General features: G+C 40.2%; 1 protein-coding gene across 4 annotated transcripts in view; it reads right to left on the bottom strand.

Moving 5' to 3' along the window:
• pik3r5 (phosphoinositide-3-kinase regulatory subunit 5) overlaps positions 1 to 23,518 on the bottom strand; it is a 70,985-nt gene that overhangs the window by 28,463 nt on the left and 19,004 nt on the right. For 2 of the 4 annotated variants that reach the window (XM_016991287.2, XM_062970714.1), the window contains exons 1-2: positions 10,825 to 10,913; positions 2,085 to 2,200 (exon numbers count right to left, since the gene is read on the bottom strand). In XM_016991287.2, coding sequence (XP_016846776.1) covers positions 2,085 to 2,187 — 103 coding nt within the window. In that variant the 5' untranslated portion in view covers positions 2,188 to 2,200; positions 10,825 to 10,913. Of the gene's footprint in view, positions 1 to 2,084; positions 2,201 to 10,824; positions 10,914 to 23,518 lie in introns of those variants that run through there. The other 2 variants (XM_003217076.4, XM_062970713.1) reach the window with 1 other exon arrangement.

The following is a 23,518-nucleotide window of genomic DNA, read 5'->3' as shown; positions in this document are numbered from 1 at the left end:
ATGTCAAAGCTGGAGCACACAGAAATGGCCAATGCATGTAGGAAGCTCCCTTGTACCATATCTGGAATACTACATTGAAAGGCTATCCACTCGGATCAGCAATAGTTTCACTGCATCCTTACACAAAAGTTTTCCCCAGTAAAGCTATTCAAAATCCCTTTAATTGGAACCTGCCAAGAATTAAAACTAAGGCCTGCTATTCACATCTGTTTTTCTCTCATTTTCCTCCAATGAACTCAAGGTATGTACACTGTTTTCTTCCAACCCACTTTATTTTCACAACTGTGTGATGTATGTCAAGGCAAAGGGAGAGCGCCTGCCTCCAAGGCACCAAGTGAGTTTCATGGCTCAGTGGGGATTTGAACCTGGATCTTCCATGTCTATATCAAACTGACATTTACTTTTTTGAGTAAAGGATGGCATATTATGGAAATAACAATCCATGCATTCAGATGAAAGTGGAGCTGAAAAGATATTTATGCATGATTAAATGAGAGCAAGTACACACAGGACTCCAGCTACAAGATTCAATCAAAGCACACCACTTCCTTCTACTCTGATGTATCAGTAATGCTGCTGCCAGATCCTGAGAATTGGCCAAAGCCCTAATAAAACCAAGTGTGTATGTTTGGGAGAGCACAAAAGGAACTACATCACAGTTTTTTTTAACTGTCAGTTATAAGAGTTGGAAGAGATGCCTGAAAATACTGATGCCCAAGGGGAAAGGGGAAGTTGCTGAAGGATGTGGATCTTGTGCTGTGCCCACATCTTCCTCCCTATGGTCTCAAAGACAAAGATGCAGACGGCTTTTCTTGGTTCCCTCTCATATATCCACACCTGTTCTTCCACACCCAACACCTGCTCATGAATGGAGTACTGGAATATGGAATGCCATAAATGTTTAAGTGCAATATTATTTCAATGAGCTTGCTGTTAAAAGTTTGAGGCTGTGAGATAAGGACTTCATGTTGGATCATATGTACTATAGTGATCTGAATGTCAGACTATGACATTGGAGACCAGATTTTGAATGACATGAATACCCACTAGGAGACCTTGGACAAATCACATTCTCAGCCTCAGAGGAAGACAAAGGCAAACCCGCCCTGAAGACCCTGTGATTGGTTCATATTGTTGAATGATGTTAACTGTCATCATAACTGTCATCACCCTATGATTGAGACTTCTGAAGTACTGCCTCCTGTGCTACTCTGGACTGGCTGAATTCTGTGTCAGTTTTACCTAGGTTTTTGTGAGGAACGTGCTCTTAAAATGTGCACTGCCATGAGCAGAAGGTGAAACAAATGCAAAAATGATACCCAAACAAAATGTTGACGAATGCCTACAATGGGATCGAGGATGTGTACACCTTCAGGTGCTGGCTGACAACACATACTAGCCATATAATAATAAGAATAATAAAACTTTATTTCTAGACCGCCTTCTCTCCCCAAAGGGACTCAGGGTGGTTAACATACATATAAATGGCAAACATTCAATGCCACAATTTCTTCATTAATATCAAAAGTATAAAATGACAATAACATACACATTATAATAAAAATTCCACATTAAAAAACAATGAATTTAAACATACTAGCTATGCTAGGGAGGGTAGATGGAAAGACATTTGCAGTTCAACAACTGCAGTTCAACAACACATTCTTCACCCCACAAAATATAACTTTCACCATATTCCCCAAATCAGACATTTTTTATTTAGAAGTGATGATAGGACCCCCAAGTGTTTTTCAGTAGAAACAGAAATGGGAAAAATATGATAAGAATTTTTTACAGTGTGTTGTTTAAGCATGAAATCCTTTACATGAGTTAGCAGAAGAAAATAATGGATTTGAGACAACAGCATCATTCTCACAATCAAACTGGAAAATTTTGGAAGTTATAGTCCCAAAAAGTCAATTTCCAAAGTTCTGGTTAATAGCTGGATTGCACAGTAATAACCAAATGCTGCTAGCAATCCAGAAGCGCATAACTACTAGGAAGTGAAAGAAAAGCACCTATTGTACATCCAATGCAAATGAAAGAGAAAAAAACTCACAATTGCCACAGAGCTGCTTACTTACCTGTCCAAGTGCTAGCAGAGATAGTCCCACTTTTGCTGAGGCCATGGAGGCACCTCTCCAGTGCATGGTGGATTCTGTCCTCTGTGCATGTTGTGTGCTGCATCTTAATTCATCTCCTACACCAAAGAATAAATAATAAAATGTAAGTGAGCCTAGGCACAATATAATTTGAGAAGTAAACATGAAATCCAATTAAAGAAGCTCATTCTTCTAGTGTCCTCACTGCTTTTCTTATCAAGGACTGATGCCAGATTTGAACAAGAATACAGAAACAATTCTCTTCGGCTGGATTTCTCATAGCACCCATGAGGAAAGGATACATGGTGCTCAGCATTTTACAAATACAATAGATGCTACTGAAAGAAGGGGTAAGGTTTGACAGCAAAGCAGAACTTTGGCACACCTTGTCCCTTCATCATCCTATTCAGCCCCATTCTGTATAATATCTTTTCAATGCCATACTTGTCTGGGGCTGTACTTGAATGGGTAGCTTGCTGTTTCCACTGAAGCAACAGTGAGCTGTACTCTGGGATAGGTAACATGCCAGATGGCTGTGACAGGAACACTTAGAATCGGTTGGGATCTATAGGATCTGTAGCTCTTTCTCTTATATCTTGGCAGGAACTTCTGCCCCAAACCACACACAGTTATCGAATCCATGGATAATCCCCTTATCCATGGATTTGATATTCACAGTTTCACTTATCCACACTCCTAAAATATTTCCCCTGGAAGTACTCCATGGTGTTGTATAGTGTGTTTTCTGCCCAACTGTCGCCAAAGTATAGTTTGTTATTATCCACAGTTTCAGGGGATACAGTTTCTTAGAACTGTATCCCCTGCAGATACAGAAGTTGCATTATACTCAAAATTGTGCCATGTTTTGGCAAAGTCCACCTCCAGAGGATATTCGCATGTAGGACAAGCAACCAATGCATCTAGGTGACTTTTAAAAATCTGTACACTCACAAGGACAACCTTTGATAGACAATATTACCACTCAGCAAGAGCAATGCTACACAGAAGAAGTAATGTTTACTCACAGCAGCCTGTAATCAAATAAATTTAAAAGGATATGTGTATTTCCAAATCAACATCTTAATCACACTTTTAGGGCAGATGTCACAAGGAAAGTGGTGTCTGAAGAAGAGGCATGATTCATCCCCTGAATGTGGCCCAGAAATAGTCTTGCCTTATGTCAGCTCCTTGTAGGACACCACAGTGAGTGATCAGCGGAAAAGGGAGGTTTCCCTTCCCCAACTGGCCTGACCAGGCAGGAAGTCTGACCAGCCTCCAGAGAGCAAATTCTATCTCACTTGTTTGTGTAATCAAAAACTGACATTAGAATCAAAATGTGGAGACATTCCCGTAACTTACAAAGCCACAGGGTACAGAATCCGCTGTAGATGTCACAATCTCCTCACATGATGCCCTTATGCAAACTAAACCCAGATTGTCTAAGTCTGTGAACTGTACCAGGGACCAGTCGATTCTGAACAGAGGCCCTGGGCAGTATCTTTTTCAGAGATGGCTATGCACCCAACTCAGGTATCTTGTGGGCAAAGTATGACAGCACTTAACATATGGGTTTGGCAAAAGGCAGCAAAGTGGTCTTTCCTAGTGAAAAACAAGCAAATCAACAACATTAGGCACATTCCTGTGCCCCACAATTGCAGGTGGAAAAAGAGGAACATGACACATAATTTGTTGCTATATGCTTTCAAGTTGCTTTTGACTTATGGTGACCCTAAGATGATTTATCATGGGGTTTTCTTGCTAAGGTTTGTTCTGAGAGGGGTTTCCTTCTCTGAGACAAATCACTCTCTCTCTGAGACTGGGAGAGTGTGATTTGCCCAAGGTCACGCAGTGGATTCTCAAGACCAAGCAAGGAGTGAAAAATAATAATAGACAATTAAGAACCAGTTCTCACCTAAGTTGGCAACTCCAAATGTTAGACTGCAACTCCTATGAACACTAGCCATCATAGCTAACAGCAGGAGATTCTGGGAGTTGCAGTCCAACAAAACCTGAAGGATCTAGTGATCACCTCCATTCAGGCACATCATGCAAACATCTCAAGAGATAACCTGGAACTCTGCCCCATAATCCTTGGATTAATTCCTGACCATTTGGCAACCTGCAGTGAAGAATTTGCAGGGCACTTTGCAGATAATGTCTCTCAGATCTGTTCTGACCTGGATGCTGTTATTGATACAGTTCCAATGGATGGAACTTTGGCTCCTACTTGTCTAGTGTTGATGGATATAGACATGATCCTTGGAGAAGTGAGAGCTACCACATGTATTCTAGATCCATGCCCTTCCTTGCTGATCAAACAGGCCAGAGGAGGGCTGACACAACGGGTGAAAATGGTGGTCAATGCCTCCTTAGAACAAGGCAAATTTACAGCTTATCAAAAGGAGGCAGTTGTGAGAACTATATTTACAAAGCCATTACTGAACCCCTTTATAATAGGCAACTATCAGCCAGTCTCCTACCTTCCCTTTCTGAGCAAGGTCTTGGAGCGTGTGATGGCTTCCCAACTCCAGGGATTTCTGGATGAAACAGATTATCTAGATTCATTTCAGTCTGGTTTCAGGCCTGGCTATGGAAAAGAAACAGCTTTGGTTGCTTTGGTGGATAACCTATGAAGAGAGCTAGACAAGGGGGAGTGTGTCCCTGTTGGCTCTCCTGGATCTCTCAGTGGCACTGTCTTACAGTGGCTCCGGTCCTTCCTGGAGGATAGTACCCAAAATGTGGTGCTGGGCAGATTCCTGTTCGTACCTCCAGCCGTTGACCTATGGGGTTCCTCAGGGTTCCATTTTGTCCTCCTTTCTGTTCAACATATAAATGAAACTGCTTGGAGAAGTCATCCAGAGTTTTGGAGTACAGTGCCACCTATATCCACCTAATACCAAGGAAGCTGTCCTGACCCTAAACCAGTGTCTGTCATCAGTAATGGACCGGATGAGGTCAAACAAATTGAAACTTAATCCAGACAAGACAGAGATACTCCTGGTCAGTCAAAAGGCAGACCAGCAAACTGGGATTCAGCCTATGCTGGATGGGGCTACATTCCCCTGAAGACACAGGTCCGCATTTGGGGGTCCTCCAGGACTCGGCACTGAACCTGGGGTCCAGCTATCGGCGGTGGACAGGAGGTCCTTTGCACAATTAGAACTTGTATGCTAACTGCACCCATTCCTTGAAAAGCCACATCTGGCCATGGTGGTACATGCCTTAGTTATATCCCATCTGGATTACTGCAACACACTCTACATGGGACTGCCTCTGAGAGTGCTTGGAAACTTCAGCTGGTCCAAAGAGCGCCCCCCCCCCCCCCCGTTGCACAATTCAAAGTTATGATGCTGGTTATGGTCTTTAAAGTCCTACACGGTTCAGTTCCAGGCTATTTGCGGCAGGCTAAGACCTTCTTATTCAAACAGGCTTTTAAAGATGAAGGTGTTTAAGACCTAGTCAGGGAGTGCTGTGGTTTTTAACTTTGAATATGTTTGATGGATTTTAACTGTGATTTTTTTAGTGCTGTTTGTGTTTAATTCTGTTTTAATGTTTGTATATTTGTATATTTTAAATTGTATACTAATGCTTTTATGTCAAGCCGCTTTGAGTCCCCTTTGGGGAGATGAAGTGGGTATAAATAAATAAAATAATAATAGTCCTAACAGCTAATAATGGTGGCATGAGAAACAGCCCCCTTTATGTTCCTTTGGTCTTCTGCTGGGAGAAAAGTGGGATATTTAGACAGCAATAAGTATGGGTGCATATGTATTTGCCCTCGAGTTGCCTATTGATTTCTGGCAATCCCATGAATGTGATAGGGTTTGGTTAGGCAAGGAATACTGCATCGTGCTTCTCCACTGGTCAGACAGTCAAGGAATGATGGGACCTGGCATCATAAAACACTGGATTCCAGTCTTCCTTCATGGCATATTGTGGCAGTCATAGGGACAGTGAAGCAATTCAATGAAACTTTTATCTAAATTTATTTATTTAATTAATTTATATACCGCTCTTCTCCCCCAAGAGGGGGTCACACTGTGTGACCATTACAAAGTCAAAATATAAAGTGAAAATGGGGTCACTTATTTAATTGTTCTTGATATTATGCAAAAAGTAATGTTCTCAAGTGTGTGCAAGACTATAGAAAAAGCAAGAATTGACATATTGCGGCTGCACTTTTGTAGCAGACTTTTAAAACTCTAGTGAGATTTTTATAGAGCACAGCTTCTTAAACTGTGGGACTCAACCCCAAATGGATTCCCCTTAACACAATATTGGGGTGCTGAAAAATCTGGCAACAATAAAAGACTTTTAAACAAATCTGTTGAATAGTGTTTACAGGTGACTCTGCAGAAGATGTTTCAGCTGTACTTTATAAAAGAAAATCAACCTGTTTAGCAAGTCTTGCAAATGCTTATTTGTTATCAGTCTATGTTTGGTTTTATGTACCTATATAGGGTCATATAAACATTTCTCAGTCCAATGGGGTCATGAGAGGAAAAGTTTAGGAAGCCCTGGTATAGAAGAAAAGGAGTATCAAGAGTATAGGGGGAGGGGGAGGGAAGAGATGGGTATTTTTCTGAATTAGATAAACATTAGCACATGAAGCTACACAAACATATTCAAACATACATTATCATGAATCAGTGACTGCAAACGTCAGGCAATGACTCACACACGTGAAACAACTAAGCAGCTTGTTGGATGCATTCATGCTGGGCAGCTTATCAAGTGAGGAAATGCCAAGATACGAACCTATATGTGCAAACCAACATTGAAAAGCAAGAGGAGAAACATCCGTTTGGGGGCCAAGGAGCAAAGCTTCAAAACAACCATTGAGCAGGATTGTACTGATAACAGACTTGTTTGCCACTCTCTTAGATATGTCGTTCATGAAAGAACAGGAAGATACAATGAAGTGGATTATAACCCACAGAAAGTAGTCTATCAAAAAGATCCAAGAGACACCCAGTTTGACAAACATCCTTTCTGTACCTCTCAGAAAAACATGAACTCCCACATAAACACACAACTATGAAGCTATTTACTTACTTGGGCATGTTTTTTTTTTAAAGTCCATGTAGGCCAGGAAGTGAAATTTTTCAGATCATATGTTTACTGAGAATCTGTGGTGGCAACAAAATGATAGCCTAGATATACAACCTGAAATGTGCTGTCTTGACATAATATGGGCTGGAGGAATGCTTTCCTGAGCTTCCAGGAGAGGAAATATGGCTGCCATAAAGGTAGAGGCCATGCTGTTTGGAACAATTCAGCCTAAGCCTTCTGATATGATGGACTCATGCTATTCTACAAGTGTCACTAGAATCTTACAGAATGTGATACTAGGTTCAGATTTTCTAATAGCTGTTTACTTTTCTAAGATTTACATCCAAGCAAAATCACCTTCATGAGCTAAAAGATAACTAATTTTCTTCTCCACCCATATTTACATCCACTCATTTTAAATCACTCATATGACACACAAAGAGTGATGTGGTACAGCTCAATTCTGGAGACTGTGGTTTCAGTCCTTGCTCACCTCACTTTGTGTTCTTAGGCAAGTAGGCAAAGGCAAGACTCTGAATGTATCTGTAAACAAAAACCCCTGAATGTACAAAAACAAAAACTTATGGGGTTGGCATAAGTTAGAAAAGTCTTGAAGGCACACAAAAGCAAGCTATAGACTAGATGAACCTTTGGTTGCACATACATTTTGATGAATACAGGAAGTACTCCCCCCCCCCAAGAAAAAAAAAAAGAAAACCCAGGATATTTTTTTAACTAGGGAATTTATTTCTCAACAACAACACTTGAAACTCCATCTCCTGGTCAGATTTTACAACCTAAAGCTGCCTCTCTATTTACCCCTATTGAGGGCAATGTACAGTCAGTAGCTTGTATAAACTCCAGTGTGCATGATTAATAATATTGCCGAGTTCCTAATTCACTATGGCATTGTTTTTCTAAATTTCCTTTCATCAAATGAATATAAAGAAGACATGCAGTAGGAAGCAGGACACTGCTATAAATAATGTCATCATTATATGAATTCCTCTTGTTTTGTTGCAGCAGCGGGGGCATATAAAAGAATTGCCATGAACAGCCCAGCAAAAGGACAGGGAATGTCTAACCCATTAGTCAAATGTGGCCTGAAAGAGGTCTTCTGCTGTTATGGAGATATCATTAGCCCTATCCAGGTGGACAGGGCATTGATGTCCCCCAGTGACACACTGTGGTGCAGAATTCAGTTAATATAGAACTAGAACTAGAAAGTAAACATTTTATGACATTGTCATTTGAAGAGTTTTTTAAAAATGTATCTGGATTTCAGCAATTTCCCATGTGACCTTTGTTTATCTACAGACAAAATGAAAATGATTGCAACAAGAACTGATCCAACCCATCAACTGCTTTTATGCAGAATATAATATTATTTATCTGTAAATAAGTGAAGTCAACTCAGAACACATGTTCTACCTCATATGAACATTGTGTATGTAAACTGCACAATTATACCAGTTTGACCTAATTTTAATTCCCATGTTGGCATTATACAGAATCATGGAATTTGTAGTTTGGTATAGGGCTTGGACTTATCTAGTGAATTCCCCAGAACAATAGCAAAATTCTAATTCTTTGCAAAACAATGAACTGCAGGGTTCCACAGGACTGGGCTGTTCATGGCAATTATTTTATATAATCTTTACTGAGAATTTTCAGAACAGAATATATTTAAAAGGACAGGAGGGTTTAGGAAGGGACAATGGTGTATGCGCGGGGGGGGGGGGATATGGGAACAAGGGAAAGAGAAAAAGAGGGGGGGGAGGACGTTTTGTCTTCCATTCTTCTTTGCATTGCTTTATTACTCTTATGTCTCTACGATTACATAAAATTGTCTTTTCCCCTTTCATTCCTTCATCTTGAAATTTAGTTTATTTAAATTGTCTTTTTCTCCTACATAGCCATGTAATCCTTAAAAAGCCACCAGTCTGTCGGTGTAATAGGTATCTCTGTATGTTTCTTCATTAAAAAAGTGAATCTACCCATGTTCATAATTTCCATAACTTTGTCTAATCAATTATCTTTTGATGGTATTTCATCTGTTTTCCAATTTCTTGCGTATACCATCCTTACTGCCATTGACAAGTAAATAAATAAGATGTCTTATTTGTATCCAAGTTAATGTCCATATCTGCTAATCCTAATAAAAATATTCTAGCTTCATTTGAATTTTTATTTTTTTTAATCGTTTGACATTTGTATCATTTTCCAATAGTTTCTAGCTTTTTTGCAGATCCACCACATATGGCAGAATGTGCCATTTTGTATTCTGCATTTCCAACATTTGTTCTGTGTGTTCTTGTACATAGTCCCTAAGTTTTGTAGAGTCGTATACCATCGGTACATCATTTTGTACCAGTTTTCTTTTAAATCTATTGCGTATGTGTACTTCAGTCTTCTATTCCACATCTGTTTCCATTCATTTAATCTTATAGGCCTACCAATATTTGTTGCCCATTTGATCATACATTTTTTTTACCCATTCTGTTTCAGTGGACCATTCAAGTACTTTGTTGTATATACATGTTATATTTTTCTTATCCACATGGATCAATTTATCCCAGAAGGTGTCTTTATCATTGAAGACTGACTTCTTATCTATATTGTAATATTCTTTTAATTGCATTTATTGAAACCAGGAGAAATTTTTCTATCATTGGGTTATCTCTTCTTGTGATTTCAACTGGAAGATATCATTATTTTTTGTTAAAATTTCCCTATAAGTGGGTAATTAAAGTGTTATCAAATTCCTGTGACTGTGCAGCCAGAACAGTGCATCTTGGTCTTATTTGGGTATTATGAAATACTCTTGATTCTGCACCCAGATCCATTTCTGTGAACACAGAGTATTTTTATACTGTACAAAAATATTGGTGTTCTCTTTGATGTACCCTCTACTCTGATGTAGAATTCTGGAGATCTAAAAGTTTACATACACCTGGAGTTTTAGTTGATCCTAATAAACGTGCATAGTAAGTTATTGTTTTGCTTCATTATTCCTATAATGAATATTATAGCCCCCAGGGGCACAATGGGTTAAACCCTTATGCCAGCAGGACTGCTGACCTGAAGGTTGTTGGTTCGAACCTGGAGAGAATGCAGATGAGCTCCCTCTGTCAGCTCCAGTTCCCCATGCGGGGACATGAGAAAAGCCTCCCACAAGGATGGTAAAACAAAACATCCAGGCGTCCCTTGGGCAACGTCCTTGCAGACAGCCTATTCTCTCACACCAGAAGCAACTGCAGTTTCTCAAGTTATTCCTTGCAGACAGCCTATTCTCTCACACCAGAAGCAACTGCAGTTTCTCAAGTTATTCCTATGCTGCTTCATACATACTTTGCTACAAAGCTATTCTCTGCAAACTGGAAACTCTAAATTAAAAGAGCATGGGAGTCCTGAAAAGTCAGTATGCGTTGTATAACCGTATTATGTAGGGCAATACTGGTATTATCTAGCACTACAGTATCCAAACATTCTAAATTTAAACATTAGAAGCCACTGCAGAAAAACTCTAGGCTACATCCTCATTTGGATTCGGTGTAAAAAGCTAATGAATAAAAGAAAAAGAGAGAGAGAGAGAGAGAGAGAGAAAAGGCATGCATGAAAACAACACATTACGCATGTGGCTAAACCATAGAATGCCCCCTTTCCTTACCTTGAATCTGTCAAGAGTCTCAGCTAAGTTATGAGTAGGAGCCTCTGGTAATTCAATCACATGAGTTTTAGCTACACAACAAACCAATTAAACTGAATACCTTTACACAAACAAGGCTTTGTTTATTGCCTGGAGAGGCAGGGTTTTCAGTGCAATCACTGTTCCATTCTTGAATACAAAGAAATGTGTTCATTTCAGGCAACAGCTCCATTCACATCAATGGTTTATTATAAAGATTTAATCTGGCTCTGAAAACACATGACAATGGGGATATTTGGATGGGTAACCTCTCCCAAATGTGAGCAGTTCACATTTACACAATGGCTGGAAGCTGTTCATAAAGGTACATGATGCATACCTACCGTTCGTCTTCACATTGGCTTCAGTCGCACTATCACCACTCCCTTGAGGAAGATTTACAAATTCACAGGCCTGAGCTGTGATGATAAACACACTGCCAACTATGCATGCCAATTAGATCCAGAATCCAACTTGAAAGGGGCCTTTGAAAATTAGAATGGATAGCCACAGAGATGTCAGTAGCTTTGCCAACAGCTGCAGATCTACTACCAGCAACATTTTCATTCATGTGCTGGCACCTGGGATAGCACCAATGGTCTTGATATTGCTATCTAATCTCAACAAGTCAGCCTTGGAAAAAGTAGTTCAAGCAATAGCAGCAGCAGCCCCAGAGAGAAAGGTGTTTATAGTTACAATAGCATCCCTTTATATATCACTCCAATAGTTGCGATCACAACAGCATACTTTTATAACCTATCTCAACCCTTCAGTTTTAAGGCACACCAATCCTTGGATTTGGAGTTTAGCCCCAGAACTTTCAACCTTGGAAATAGGAACTAAAGGATAAGAATTACTATGCAGTAAAATATATTGGCTCCAGAAGCAGTAGAAGGACTAATTTCTATGGTCACACTTAGAGTGAGGCGAAAAGAAAGAATACTACTTGCTGGCATTTCTGAAATAATGCCCAAATGAACATCAGGGCTTCTATGCAGATCTGTGGGCAATATGACACACCGTGCTGGCAGTTTGTTGTGTTTTAGATAAATGTGTCCAAACCAGGAGTTGCCTGGCATCATGATGAAGCAAATGCATATTATGTCTCATTATTTAATACAGTAATGCCTAATGCTATCCTCTGTCAATGAAGTACATTCCTCATGCATTTTAAAAATAGATATTAATGCCTGGTCCACAAAGCTGCTTTCCCCCTTCAAACCTGAACTGAAATTCCAGATATACAAACAAGATTACATTATTAATTATTATTTATTCACCATATTTATATCCCACCTTTCTCTTCCCCTGGGGGGGGGACTCAAGGCGGCTTACAAATGGCACTACATAGTGCCTAAAGCATAAAGACAAGGAAAAAATTAAATTAAAATTAAGCATACATAAAAACATAATTAAAATAGATGTTACACCCCTGGGCAGCGAGAGCACTGAAAACCAACACAGAGGCCAATAACAATATAATATCTTTATTAAAGCAAATAAAGTTTCCAAAGAAAATAAGCAGAAAAGTTGAGCAAGCAATTGACCTTTCAGGAAAGATCAAAATTAGTCCAATAAGTGAAAGTCTTATGTCCAATATTAAAGTCCAAAGTCCAGAAACCGAAACACACTCAGACTTGGTTTGAGTATTGAGTGGGGAAAAGGAGCAAAGTGTCACAAATGAATTCTCTGGAGTAAATGTCCAAAAGCAGGATTTCAGGGCAAAGCAAGAGCTGGATGTGCAGGAGCTGAAACGCAGTCCAAACTTGGGCAAGAAGGTAGACCAGCGCCCGGTCTACTCAGGAGTAAGCGCTCGGTCAGGCCGCTTGAATTTCAGGAGCTAGAGACGATGATGCTTCTCAGTAAGAAGTAATGTTGACACCGCAAAGGAAAGTTCCCAGCGCAATACTTTTATTGAAGTTCATAAGCTCCCCCAAACCAGGTGCCTGACTCCCCAATTCTTCCCAAGAGAACTGAGCCTGCCATAGTCACTGCGCCAGGTGCCTGACTCCCTAATTCTTCCCAAGAGAACTAAGCTTAGCCATAGTCACCACGCTCCGCTAATCTGGCGCTTCTCCTCAAGCTTTGTCTCTGCGATCTCTCTGTTTTCAAAAAAGCCCTGCGATCAAACACTAACCCGTCAGAAGAATCTGGGAGAGCCGGCACTGTTTCAAGGGCATCCTTAATTGGCGCTGGCTCAGAAATGTCAATAGAAGGCATCTGGAAAGGAGTTGAATCTGGGTGACGTGGGAGAAAGCCAAAGTCTTCTTCGTCCTGGTCAGCAATGGTCACGGGTCAGGGGCCAAAGGTGCCTGAGGCATCACAATAGAGTCCAATGTTAAGACACATCATCCAAAAAGCAAGGTCTAAGACCGATCCAAAGTCAATTGCATGATATCAAGTAAGTTTATTGTACAATATTGTTTTTTTCAAAGGCCTGCCCCTAAAAGCCAGGTTTTAACTCTCTTTCTGAAGACCAGAAGAGAGGGGGCTGACCTAATATAACTTGGGAGGGTGTTCCACAACGGAGGAGCCACCACTGAGAAGGCCCTATCTTTCATCCCAACCAATCGCACTTGTGAAGGAGGTGGGACCAAGAGCAGGGCCTCCCCAGACAATCTTAAGCTCCGTGGCAGTTCATAGGGGGAAGATACGTTCGGACAGGTAGACTGGGCCAGAACTACTTAGGGCTTTATAGGCTAAAGCCAGCACTTTGAACTGTGTTTGGTAGCAGAATGGCAGCCAGTGGAGCCGACACAACAGGGGTGTTGTATGCTTCCTGTACGCCGCTCTGATGAGCAGCCTGGCTGCCGCCCATTGGACTGACTGGAGCTTCTGAACAGTTTTCAAAGACAACCCCACGTAAAGCGCATTGCAGTAATCTATACGGGATGTAATCACAGCATGGAGCACCATGGCCAAGTCGGACTTCCCAAGGTACAAGTGTGACTGGCACACAAGTTTTAGTTGTGCAAAAGCTCCACTGGCCACCTCTGAAACCTGGAGTTCCAGGTTCAACGATGAATCCAAGTTCTTTCCCAAGCTGCGAGTGATCCTGGATTCATCTCTATAATAATAATAATAATAATAAAACTTTATTTATAACCCGCCACCATCTCCCCAATGGGGACTCGGGGCGGCTTACATGGGGCCATGCCCAGACACGATACAATATAACAAAATAAAACAAAACATCTCTCTCTCTCTATTGAGATATAATTCTAATTTTGTAAGCAGGTCACCAAGACTTGTTGGTTTGCTTTTTGTTTCTTCTTTAGTCCCCCCCCACCCCACCCTTTTTGATAGCATTTTGCATTACTAGCATCCACTATGAGCACATCTGAAACTGAGAAGGGTGGTGCAAAATTTAATTGTGGGCAACATAGGAAGGATGAGGCTTACAAGAATTTCTTAGAAATGCACTGCACAGAGCACCACAGAGTTTTGCGCTTGTGTTCAGTGCTTCCTTTTTGCTCCTTTGAAGAGGAAATGGGAAATGGTTGAAAACTCAAGCAGTTTCTGCAAAACATTTTGCTGCCATCACTGTGACAAATAGGCTACCCATGGTGGCAGAAAGAAAAGGGGGGCAAGGGCGGAAATGAATTAACCAAGCAGCAAATCACAGCAATAATTTGGGCTGTAGTGGCTGACCCATCATAACCTATCTGATCCCTGGCAGGTTTGAGCCTCCATCCACACAGAGATGAAGCAAAACCTTTAGCTGAGGGGCAGTTCCACAAAACTCAACTAACTTTCAGAAACTGGAATCCAATAAAGGGCCAAAGCCCTGGCTTCTGGTTTAAACATTCTAATTTTTTTTTTTAAAAAATGGCACCAATAGAAGTGAAGCAGTAAAATGAACCCAGATTTCAAAATTGAGGCCTTTGCAGATTATAATCTGCCTAACAAAAATATCTTGGTTTTTTCTCCTGTTCCTGGGCTATTTGGGGTGCTGATTCAGAAAATGGCATTGGATAGATCACATCAGCTATACAGTTTCTTAGATATAATTACTATGATATTTTATGAGTGAGCAAATGAAGATGGGTGTATAGCATATTATCTCAAAAGCTAGAGCTGATAGGGGAAAACCTTTGCCATTTGTGAACTTAGCAGTCAAATATATCCAGAAATAGTTCTAACATTTGAGGCATGAAAATGTGTTCCACAAGAACGAACACTTTTATTCAGGGCATCTTACTGTGAGCAGGTGAGATGCAACATATTGACAGACATCAAACCATGAGGCTATTCAAGCTGTAGTTAAGGTAAACAAATACTGTTGTAAGCCAAAGGTAGGAAGAACCAAGATTCGATGAACATATATAGAGATTACAGAAACTTTTGGTGTTACACAAGATGGGCCTATCACTCTTCAAAACAAGGATTCCCTTATCCTCTGATTTTTGGCGAATTTTCATAGCTTTTATAATAAACCATTTTTTAATAATTGCAGAAATCTGTTCCTGGTTTGAAAGTCTTATTTCCTGTTAAATTGGGTTGTCTTTACTGTGAAAGTCATTGTTCTACTTGAGAAACTTTGTTTTTGTGGCTGAAACTTTGTTAAATTGGTGTGTGATATATACTGTGTATATATAATATATATATAGTCCCTGCATAATGTGTGTGTGTGTGTGTGTGTGTGTGTGTATATATAGGTAAAGGTAAAGGTATCCCTTGACGTTAAGTTCAGTCATGTCTGACTCTGGGGGTTGGTGCTCATCTCCATTTCTAAGCCCAAGAGCCAGTGTTGTCCATAGACACCTCCAAGGTCATGTGGCCGGCATGACTACATGGAGTGCCATTACCTTCCTGCCACAGCGGTACCTATTGATCTACTCACATTGGCATGTTTTCAAGCTGCTAGGTTGGCAGAAGCTGGAGCTAACAGCGGGCACTCACTCTGCTCCCGGGATTTGAACCTGGGACCTTTCGGTCTGCAAGTTCAGCAGCTCAGTGCTTTAACACACTTCGCCATCGGGGCTCATGTATATATAATATACATACACATACACACAATGTGGAGAATATGTGGAAAGGTAGATAGATAAATTGGGAGCCACAGCGAAGGCACCTTCCTGGGAGCAAGGTCTAATAATAATAATAATAATAATAATAATAATAATAATAATAATAATAATAATAAATCCCTTACAATATCCAAGATGGCTCACTGCTACAGAATCTTGGGAGGTTTAGTTTGATATGGTACCATTATTGGCAGAGAAAGCTAAGCTGTAGGAGTTGAAATCCAATCATTTATCCTCCCTATAGAATCAATTTTATATGCATTTTTAGCTACAGAAAAGCTAAAATCAGGACAGTAAAAGAACAACACCCAGAAAATGGGAATTCCAGACAGGAAACAATCAGGGCCAGCTAATACCTCCCAACAAAGGATTCCCCCAGGTAGGAAGCAGCCAGGCTTTGAAGCTGCAAGGCTATTCAATGCTAATCAAGGTGACCAATTGCAACATTCACACTTGCCTCCCACAGACAAGAGTTCTTTCTCCCACCCTGGACCTTCCACAGATATATAAACCCCACTTGCCTAGCTTCGCACAGACGTCAAAACCACTGAGTATCAGGCCTGAGCTGAGGCGAGGCGGCGGCGGCCATTTCCCCCCTCCGTCTTCCTCCTCCTCCTCGGCCTCCTTCCCCCTCGCCCCCTCCCATTGGCTGAGCCCGTGACGCCCCTTTTGCTGAGGGGCAAAAGGAAAGGGCCTGAATGGTGGGAGTTTGGGTGATTTGCAAAAGCTTTTTTTTCCTAACGAAAAAAACGACGACATAACGAAAAACGGCCTCTCGCGATTCGAAACCGCGATATCCAGACGTGTGGACAACCAATGCCGTATATTGCTTCAAAACAAACAAAAATAACGAATTAATAACGGTTAACGGGGAAAACGAATTATTTGAGCAAGTCCACTAGCTACCCTGTTTTTGACTGCTATATCAGAATAAGGGATTCTCTAGCAGCTTGCTTATTAGCCACAAAGAAAACTTTCTCTAGCCACTGCCCAAAAGGTGACATAAAGAGTAAAACAGGGTTACTGTGATTTAGTGTTTTAATCTGCTTATTTCTTATATAAAATCCTGACCGGAAAGTGGGTTAATATCATAGCAACAGAACGGGGCCACAGACATAATGGCATTTGGTTTTACGCAGAAAATTGGCAACAATTGCAGGTGCTTTCGTTATTCCAGAATGTTGTGCAACTGGCTTGTAAGAGATGAGCTTCAAGAAGACATCAAACCCTTATTAAGACTACAGCATTTGAGTATGTGCCACTGGCAGTATTTGAGAGGGAATGTTAGCCACAGGTCATATCCTTAGCCAAAAACAGGGTATTTATTACATTTTATTACGTTTATTACATTGCACAGTGGACCCAGAGGATCCACTTGGGTTTTGCTCCAGAACCTGCTGTGGATGAAAAAATCCATGGATGCTGAATTCCCATTATATACAACTAGCTGTGCCCCATGCGTTGCTGTGGCTTATGGGAATCATTTGTTGGCCAGGTGGAATAGCAATGAATAGCGTTGCAGCCTCAAAACCTGGCCGTTTTCTGGAGTAGCTGGAGTAGCACCCTCAATCAAAGAGCTGCTTTGAAGCCTGGCTACTTCCTTTGTAGGGGAATCTTTGTTTGGCCAGATTGAATTGCACTAAATAATCTTGCAGCTTAAAAGCCTGGCTGCTTTTTACATAGGGCATCCTTGCTAGGCCAGGTTGAATGGGACGGAGTAGCCTCGTGGCTTCAAAGTCTGGGGGTTTTTCACCTAGGGGAAATCTTGGTTGGCCAGGTTGAAAAGCACTGAATAGCCTTGTTGCTTGCAAGCCTGGCCGCTTTCTATCTTGCGGAATGCTTGGTTGGCCAGTTTGAATAGCAATTAATAGTCTCAGTGTGGCAGGTATGAATGCTGCAATTAGGCATTTAATGATTAGCATTTAATGGCCTTCTCAGCTTCAAAGCCTGGCTGCTTCCTGCCTGGGGGAATCCTTTGTTGGGAAGTGTTAGCTGGCCCTGATTGTTTCCTTTCTGGAATTCCCAATTTCCCTGCTTTCAGAGTGTTGCTCTTTATTTACTGTCCTGGTTTTAGAGATTATATTGTTCTGTATTATTACACCACAGTAATTATTTCATATTATATTTATAATCTTATATTATCTGCTTAGAAGTGGATTATATGAGACCCCTTCTACACAGCTGTATAAAATCCACACTGAAGTGGATTATATGGCAGTGTGGACTCAAGATAATCCAGTTCAAAGTGGATAATATAAGATTATAAATGGGTAATATAGCTGTGTGGAAGGACCTTGATTCTACACTGCCATATAATCCAGTTCAAATAAGATAATCTGTATTTTATAGGCAGTGTGAATCACACCTAAGTGCACTCTGCCTGTGCCCTGGGCGCCATTTTCACTGAGGGAGTTGCTAGGATACGAAAGGGGCGGGGCCTAAAGGCAGTAGGAGGGGTGCTGCTAAAGGCAGCAGCACCTACCATTCTAACTGGCTGTTAGGGGGAGAAAGACTCTTCCTCATCCTCTGTATTTTTCTAGGATTTTTTTAAATTGAAAGACATATTTTGGATGACTATGTCTTTTGTGGCCAAATTTGGTATGATTTGGATCAGTGGTTTTGTTGTTTACTCCATAGTAAAACAAACATTACATTTTTTATATATAGATAGCACAGTAAATGGCATCCCTTATATAAAATGGTCAAATCAAGGTTTGGTGGGAGTTGAATTTGGAATTGAGTTTTGAACGATGAGTGGTTGGATTTGTGGATATGAGTGCCGGCTGCTACTATTATTGTTCAGAAGAAGTGTTTCTGGGAATTGCTGCTTGAGATGACACCATAAATTAACAGACCATGGATACTAAATAAGAAGAATTTGTTATTCCACCTCAGACAGCAAAGTCTCTTTGCCCAGATTTTTCTAATGCTACCACACATCAGCTTTTAGGGCAGCACCAGCTAGTCACTACAGCCACGTTATCACACCAGGGCTTTAAAGTGGGCAGCCCCACATTTCTGCTGCTGGCAGAATTCTGGGAAATGTAGTTTAGGGTGAGGCCTTTTGAATTCTCAGCTGCAGAGGTCCTCACCTTCTTAAACTGCATTTGCCAGAATTCTGCAGGCAGCAGAAAAGTCTCATTCATACTACAGAATTATAATGTCATTGTTGTGTGCCTTCAAATTGTTTCCAATCTATGGAATACGCTGACTATAGTCACCCAGAGGACTCTTTCTACAGCTGCCCTCATACTGTGAAATGAACTATTAAATGAGATTCAACAGCTGGATACACTATTGGAGTTTAAAACAGCATTAAAGACAAATCTCTTCCACAGGGCTATACTCTTTAAATGAGTTTCAAAAGGCTTATTTAAATATGCATGCTCATTTAGCCAGCATTACACTATTTTAGCTGATCATGTATTTCAATTGGGGTCTGTGTTTTAGGTGGTATCTTTTTGTTGTATTTTCATCTGTTGTTCCCTGCCTCGATTCATAGGAAAACATGGGTAAGAAATATCTTATTATTATGGTGACCCTAAAGTAAACTATCATGGGATTTTCTTGGCAAAGTATGTTCAGAGGGAGGCTGCATTTGCCTTCCTCTGAGACTGAGAGTGTATAATTCCCCAAAATTATCCAATGGGTAAGGAGCCGCAATGGTACAATGGGTTAAACCCTTGTGCCAGCTGGACTGCTGACTTGAAGGTTTGGTTGCTGACCTGAAGGTTGCAGGTTCAGATATGCTAGACAGGGTGCACTCCCATCTGTCGGCTTTAACTTGTGGGGACACAAGAGAAACCTCCCAACAGAATGGTAACACATCCAGGAGTCCCCTGGGCATGGCTAATTCTCTCACACCAGAAGCAACTTGCAGTATGTTCTCAAGTCACTTCTGACAGGATAAAAAAACAATGAGCTTCCATGGCTGAGTGGGGTCTCAAACTATGGCCTCCAAGATTCCTAATCCAATGCTCAAACCATTGTGTTATGTTGTTTTATTTTGGCTCTCAATTCTGCCGGTGCCTTTGACAAAACTACAAAACCCAGGATTCCACAGGATGAAGGCACAGAAATTAAAGCTTAATCACAACGCTATAACTGTGTTGCATGAATGGGCCCCAGGAACCACACAAGCTTCAGATGCATATTTTTGTGACTCACTTTCATGGGATGTTGCTATGGTGCCAACAATGGAAACAACTGTCCTAAATAATCAGAGAAAAACCCAGGAGGAAATGTTGGATTGCATCAGTCAGGTTTCCTCAATGGCTACAGCAATGAAGAAATCTGAAGCGTCCTAAATGCCATTACCCCAATGCTTGGTGTCCCCTCCTTCCGAAAGGAAGTGAGAAGAGGGTATTGTGCAAAGCAGCAGTTACAAATTGGTTTCTAAAGCCATATAGTAAACATGCAGCCAACTGGAATCTGACTCGGAGGCAAAAAGAAGCTTCCAAGAGCAAAATTTCTTCCTGCGTTTTTGGCAAACCTTGGAACTGTTGCTCTTTGTAGGACAGCTCCCTAAATCTCACAGCTAGCAAGGCCACCAGTTTTAATTTTAAAAAGTAATTTTGCAAGCTCTGATGGGAGTGTGAGTGTCTTTATATGTGGGAGTGACAGTTTTAATGTTCCTTGTAAAGAGCAAACATTCAGTTTGAGACTTTGTGTGTGTGTGTGTGTAAGGAAGGGGAGCAGAGGGAGGGAAGATGAAGCATAATAGTACAGTGTGAGGATGAAAAAGAGAAAACTTAGATCAAAAGAAGAAAGCCTTACCCCTACGTGGAACATGACTACTTGGTCAAAAGTATCCTCCCCACTTCTGTTTTCTTCAATATCCCACATACAACCAATACTCCTACATAAGCTCCTTTAAAAGGAAAACACTAAATTCAGTGCAATGAGCTTTCTCTTACTGTTTCCCAAATTACATGATGATTTCACATCCTTCCCAGTCCTCACTTCCTCAAACAGATTTTAAAAAGTAAAGGACATTTCCACTAACATCTTAATGTCTTCCGACTTGGTTACTCTAAAGTACTGGTTCTTAAACTGTGGGTCCCAACCACAAATGAGGTCCCCTTAGCTTAATGTTGAGGTCACAAAACCTTGGCAACAGTAAAAGGTTTCTAAACATCCCCTAGACATTGACACAAATTTGTTAGCAAATACGTGCAATATTTACAGTGGACCCTACAAAAAATGCTTCAGCTGTACTCCACAAAAAAATCAACCTCTTTAGCAAGTTTTGCAAATGCTGATTTGTTATCATTAATGTTTAATTTTTATACCTTTTTAAAATACCTGTATACTTTGGGTCACATGAAAATTCCTCAGGTGGAAATGAGTCACAAGTGGTAAAAGTTTAAGAAGCCTTGCTCTAAAGTGCTTTCTTTGTAGACAAATTTCTAAGTCAAAGAGGGAGTCCGCAAATATAGTAAGACAGGGAAGGGAAATCACTGGAAATTTCTGAGGAACCGAAACCACCACCAGCAGAGCAAATGGCTCATCAAGACGAAATGCAGCACTGTTTTATCTTAATCCCTTTTTAAAATGGCATTTTAATCTATTCGCTTGAGGTTTGAATTGTTTTTAATGCTGTGAGTGGTTTAATTCTACTTTAACATTCACTTTTTGTTTGTTTTTACTTGTACGGTCTTTGTGAGCTACTCTGAATACCAATTGGGGCAGGTGGGAGAGGAATACCATAAATGTAAGAAAAGGAGGAGGAGAATACAGTACAGTAGAGTCTCACTTATCCAAGCTAAACGGGCCGGCAGAAGCTTGGATAAGCAAATATTTTGGATAATAAGGAGGATTAAGGAAAAGCCTATTAAACATCAAATTAGGTTATGATTTTACAAATTAAGCACCAAAACATCATGTTATACAACAATTTTGACAGAGAAAGCAGTTCAATACGCAGCAATGTTATGTTGTAATTACTGTACACAATGCTATAAAATGCTTTTTGAAAATGGTAATGAAACTGTCTAACCTGTTCAGCAAATATTTGTATGATAAATACCCATGTTTGATGAGCCCTAGCTGGTCCCATGAATATTGCATTGCATTGGTGGTTGTTTGATATTATTACTGTTGTATAAACCTTTGTTTTAACTTCTGTTTTATCATCTTCTTGTGTTTTAAACTGTGTATATTGTTTAATGTATTTGCGCTGTTACTTTTGCAACGTTGTGAGCCACCCCGAGTCCCCACGGGGAGATGGTGGCGGGGTATAAATAAAGTTTTATTATTATTTATTTATTTATTTATGAATTTAGCACCAAAATATCACAATATATTGAAAACATTGACTAAAAAAATGGCTTGGATAATCCAGAGGCTTGGATAAGTGAGGCTTGGATAAGTGAGACTCTACTGTATTTGCAAGGCCTTAAAGATCAAAGCTTTACATTTCTTTTTAGCAGTTATGATATCACTTGAAATGTTATTGTCTTGCTGGTTTTCTCTGAGCTGAATGGTAGGAAAATTATTTTCTCAGCAATAGTATATGGTTACAAGCTATCTAATTGTCTACTAAGTAGGATTAGTCTTGGATGGCCCATTAAGACCAATTCATTTTACAAATAAAGCCTACTCCTGGTTTATATAAAATCCATTTGAATGGTTTGTTGATATAGGCAAATAAATATGCTGAGGATTTTTGGACTGTTTTCAGACATGGCATAAAGGACTGATGACAGCAGTTAACATTTTTAAATTCACCATAATGCCATTGAATTAGCATTTGTTTTTGTGCACACATTATATTGAGATCTGAGCAAGAAAGGATAGGATTGTTTGAATTTTTTGCATTGTGAAACATACATGTATATAGAATCAACAAAGCCCAATGTATGACTGGAACCATTTTTTTCATTAATGAAATAGAAAGTATGAACGCTTCATCCAAATCTTTTGGTGGCAAATTCTAGAGACAATTGCTGAGATCTTGCAACTTGATTGCAACCAAGAGGTCAGAGATGGAAATATTTCAACCCACCAATATCTATGAAAATTATGCATTGTTCATGTGCTTGAGAATTCCCAAGAGAATATAAAACTGCAGAATGTGGGAAGACAAATCTTCATGGTAAGGGAAGTAATTTCACATTCACAACAATTCTACTACTACTGATGTTTGTAACACCTACATTAAAGCCACCCAGAAATGTTAACATTATGTTCCTCTGCAGTAAAAGTAATTAGGAGATAAACATGTACAGAGCAGCAGAGTATTTAACCCTTTATGCATCAAGTTCCTCTTTGCATCTCCACTTCTGCTTTTCACTTCCAGTTTGTTCACTCAGTGTATCTGTTGACAGTAAAGCTTTCTCATTCTCCATTCATAATGAAATATAACTATAATCCCATGTTAAGTTCTACAAACAAGCACTGATCTTGCTTTGGGAAATACAGTTATTTTACCTAAATTTATTTTATTTCACTTCAGTTTTCTTGAGTGCCCTGATCCACAGGGCTGATTTATTCATTTCTTGTTTCTGGACATGAAGAAAAAGACAGAAGAGGCACCCTGGAGGCCTGCAGCCAGTCAGTACAGCTAACGCTGATATGGATATATAGCTTAAGAAAACACCTTTTTTCAAGTGCTGCTCCCAGTCTTCCCAAAACTCTGCATCTAT

Source organism: Anolis carolinensis, chromosome 2 (assembly GCF_035594765.1).
Source record: "Anolis carolinensis isolate JA03-04 chromosome 2, rAnoCar3.1.pri, whole genome shotgun sequence".
Taxonomy (NCBI): domain Eukaryota; kingdom Metazoa; phylum Chordata; class Lepidosauria; order Squamata; family Dactyloidae; genus Anolis; species Anolis carolinensis.
This window is presented reverse-complemented; position numbering and strand designations above follow the sequence as displayed.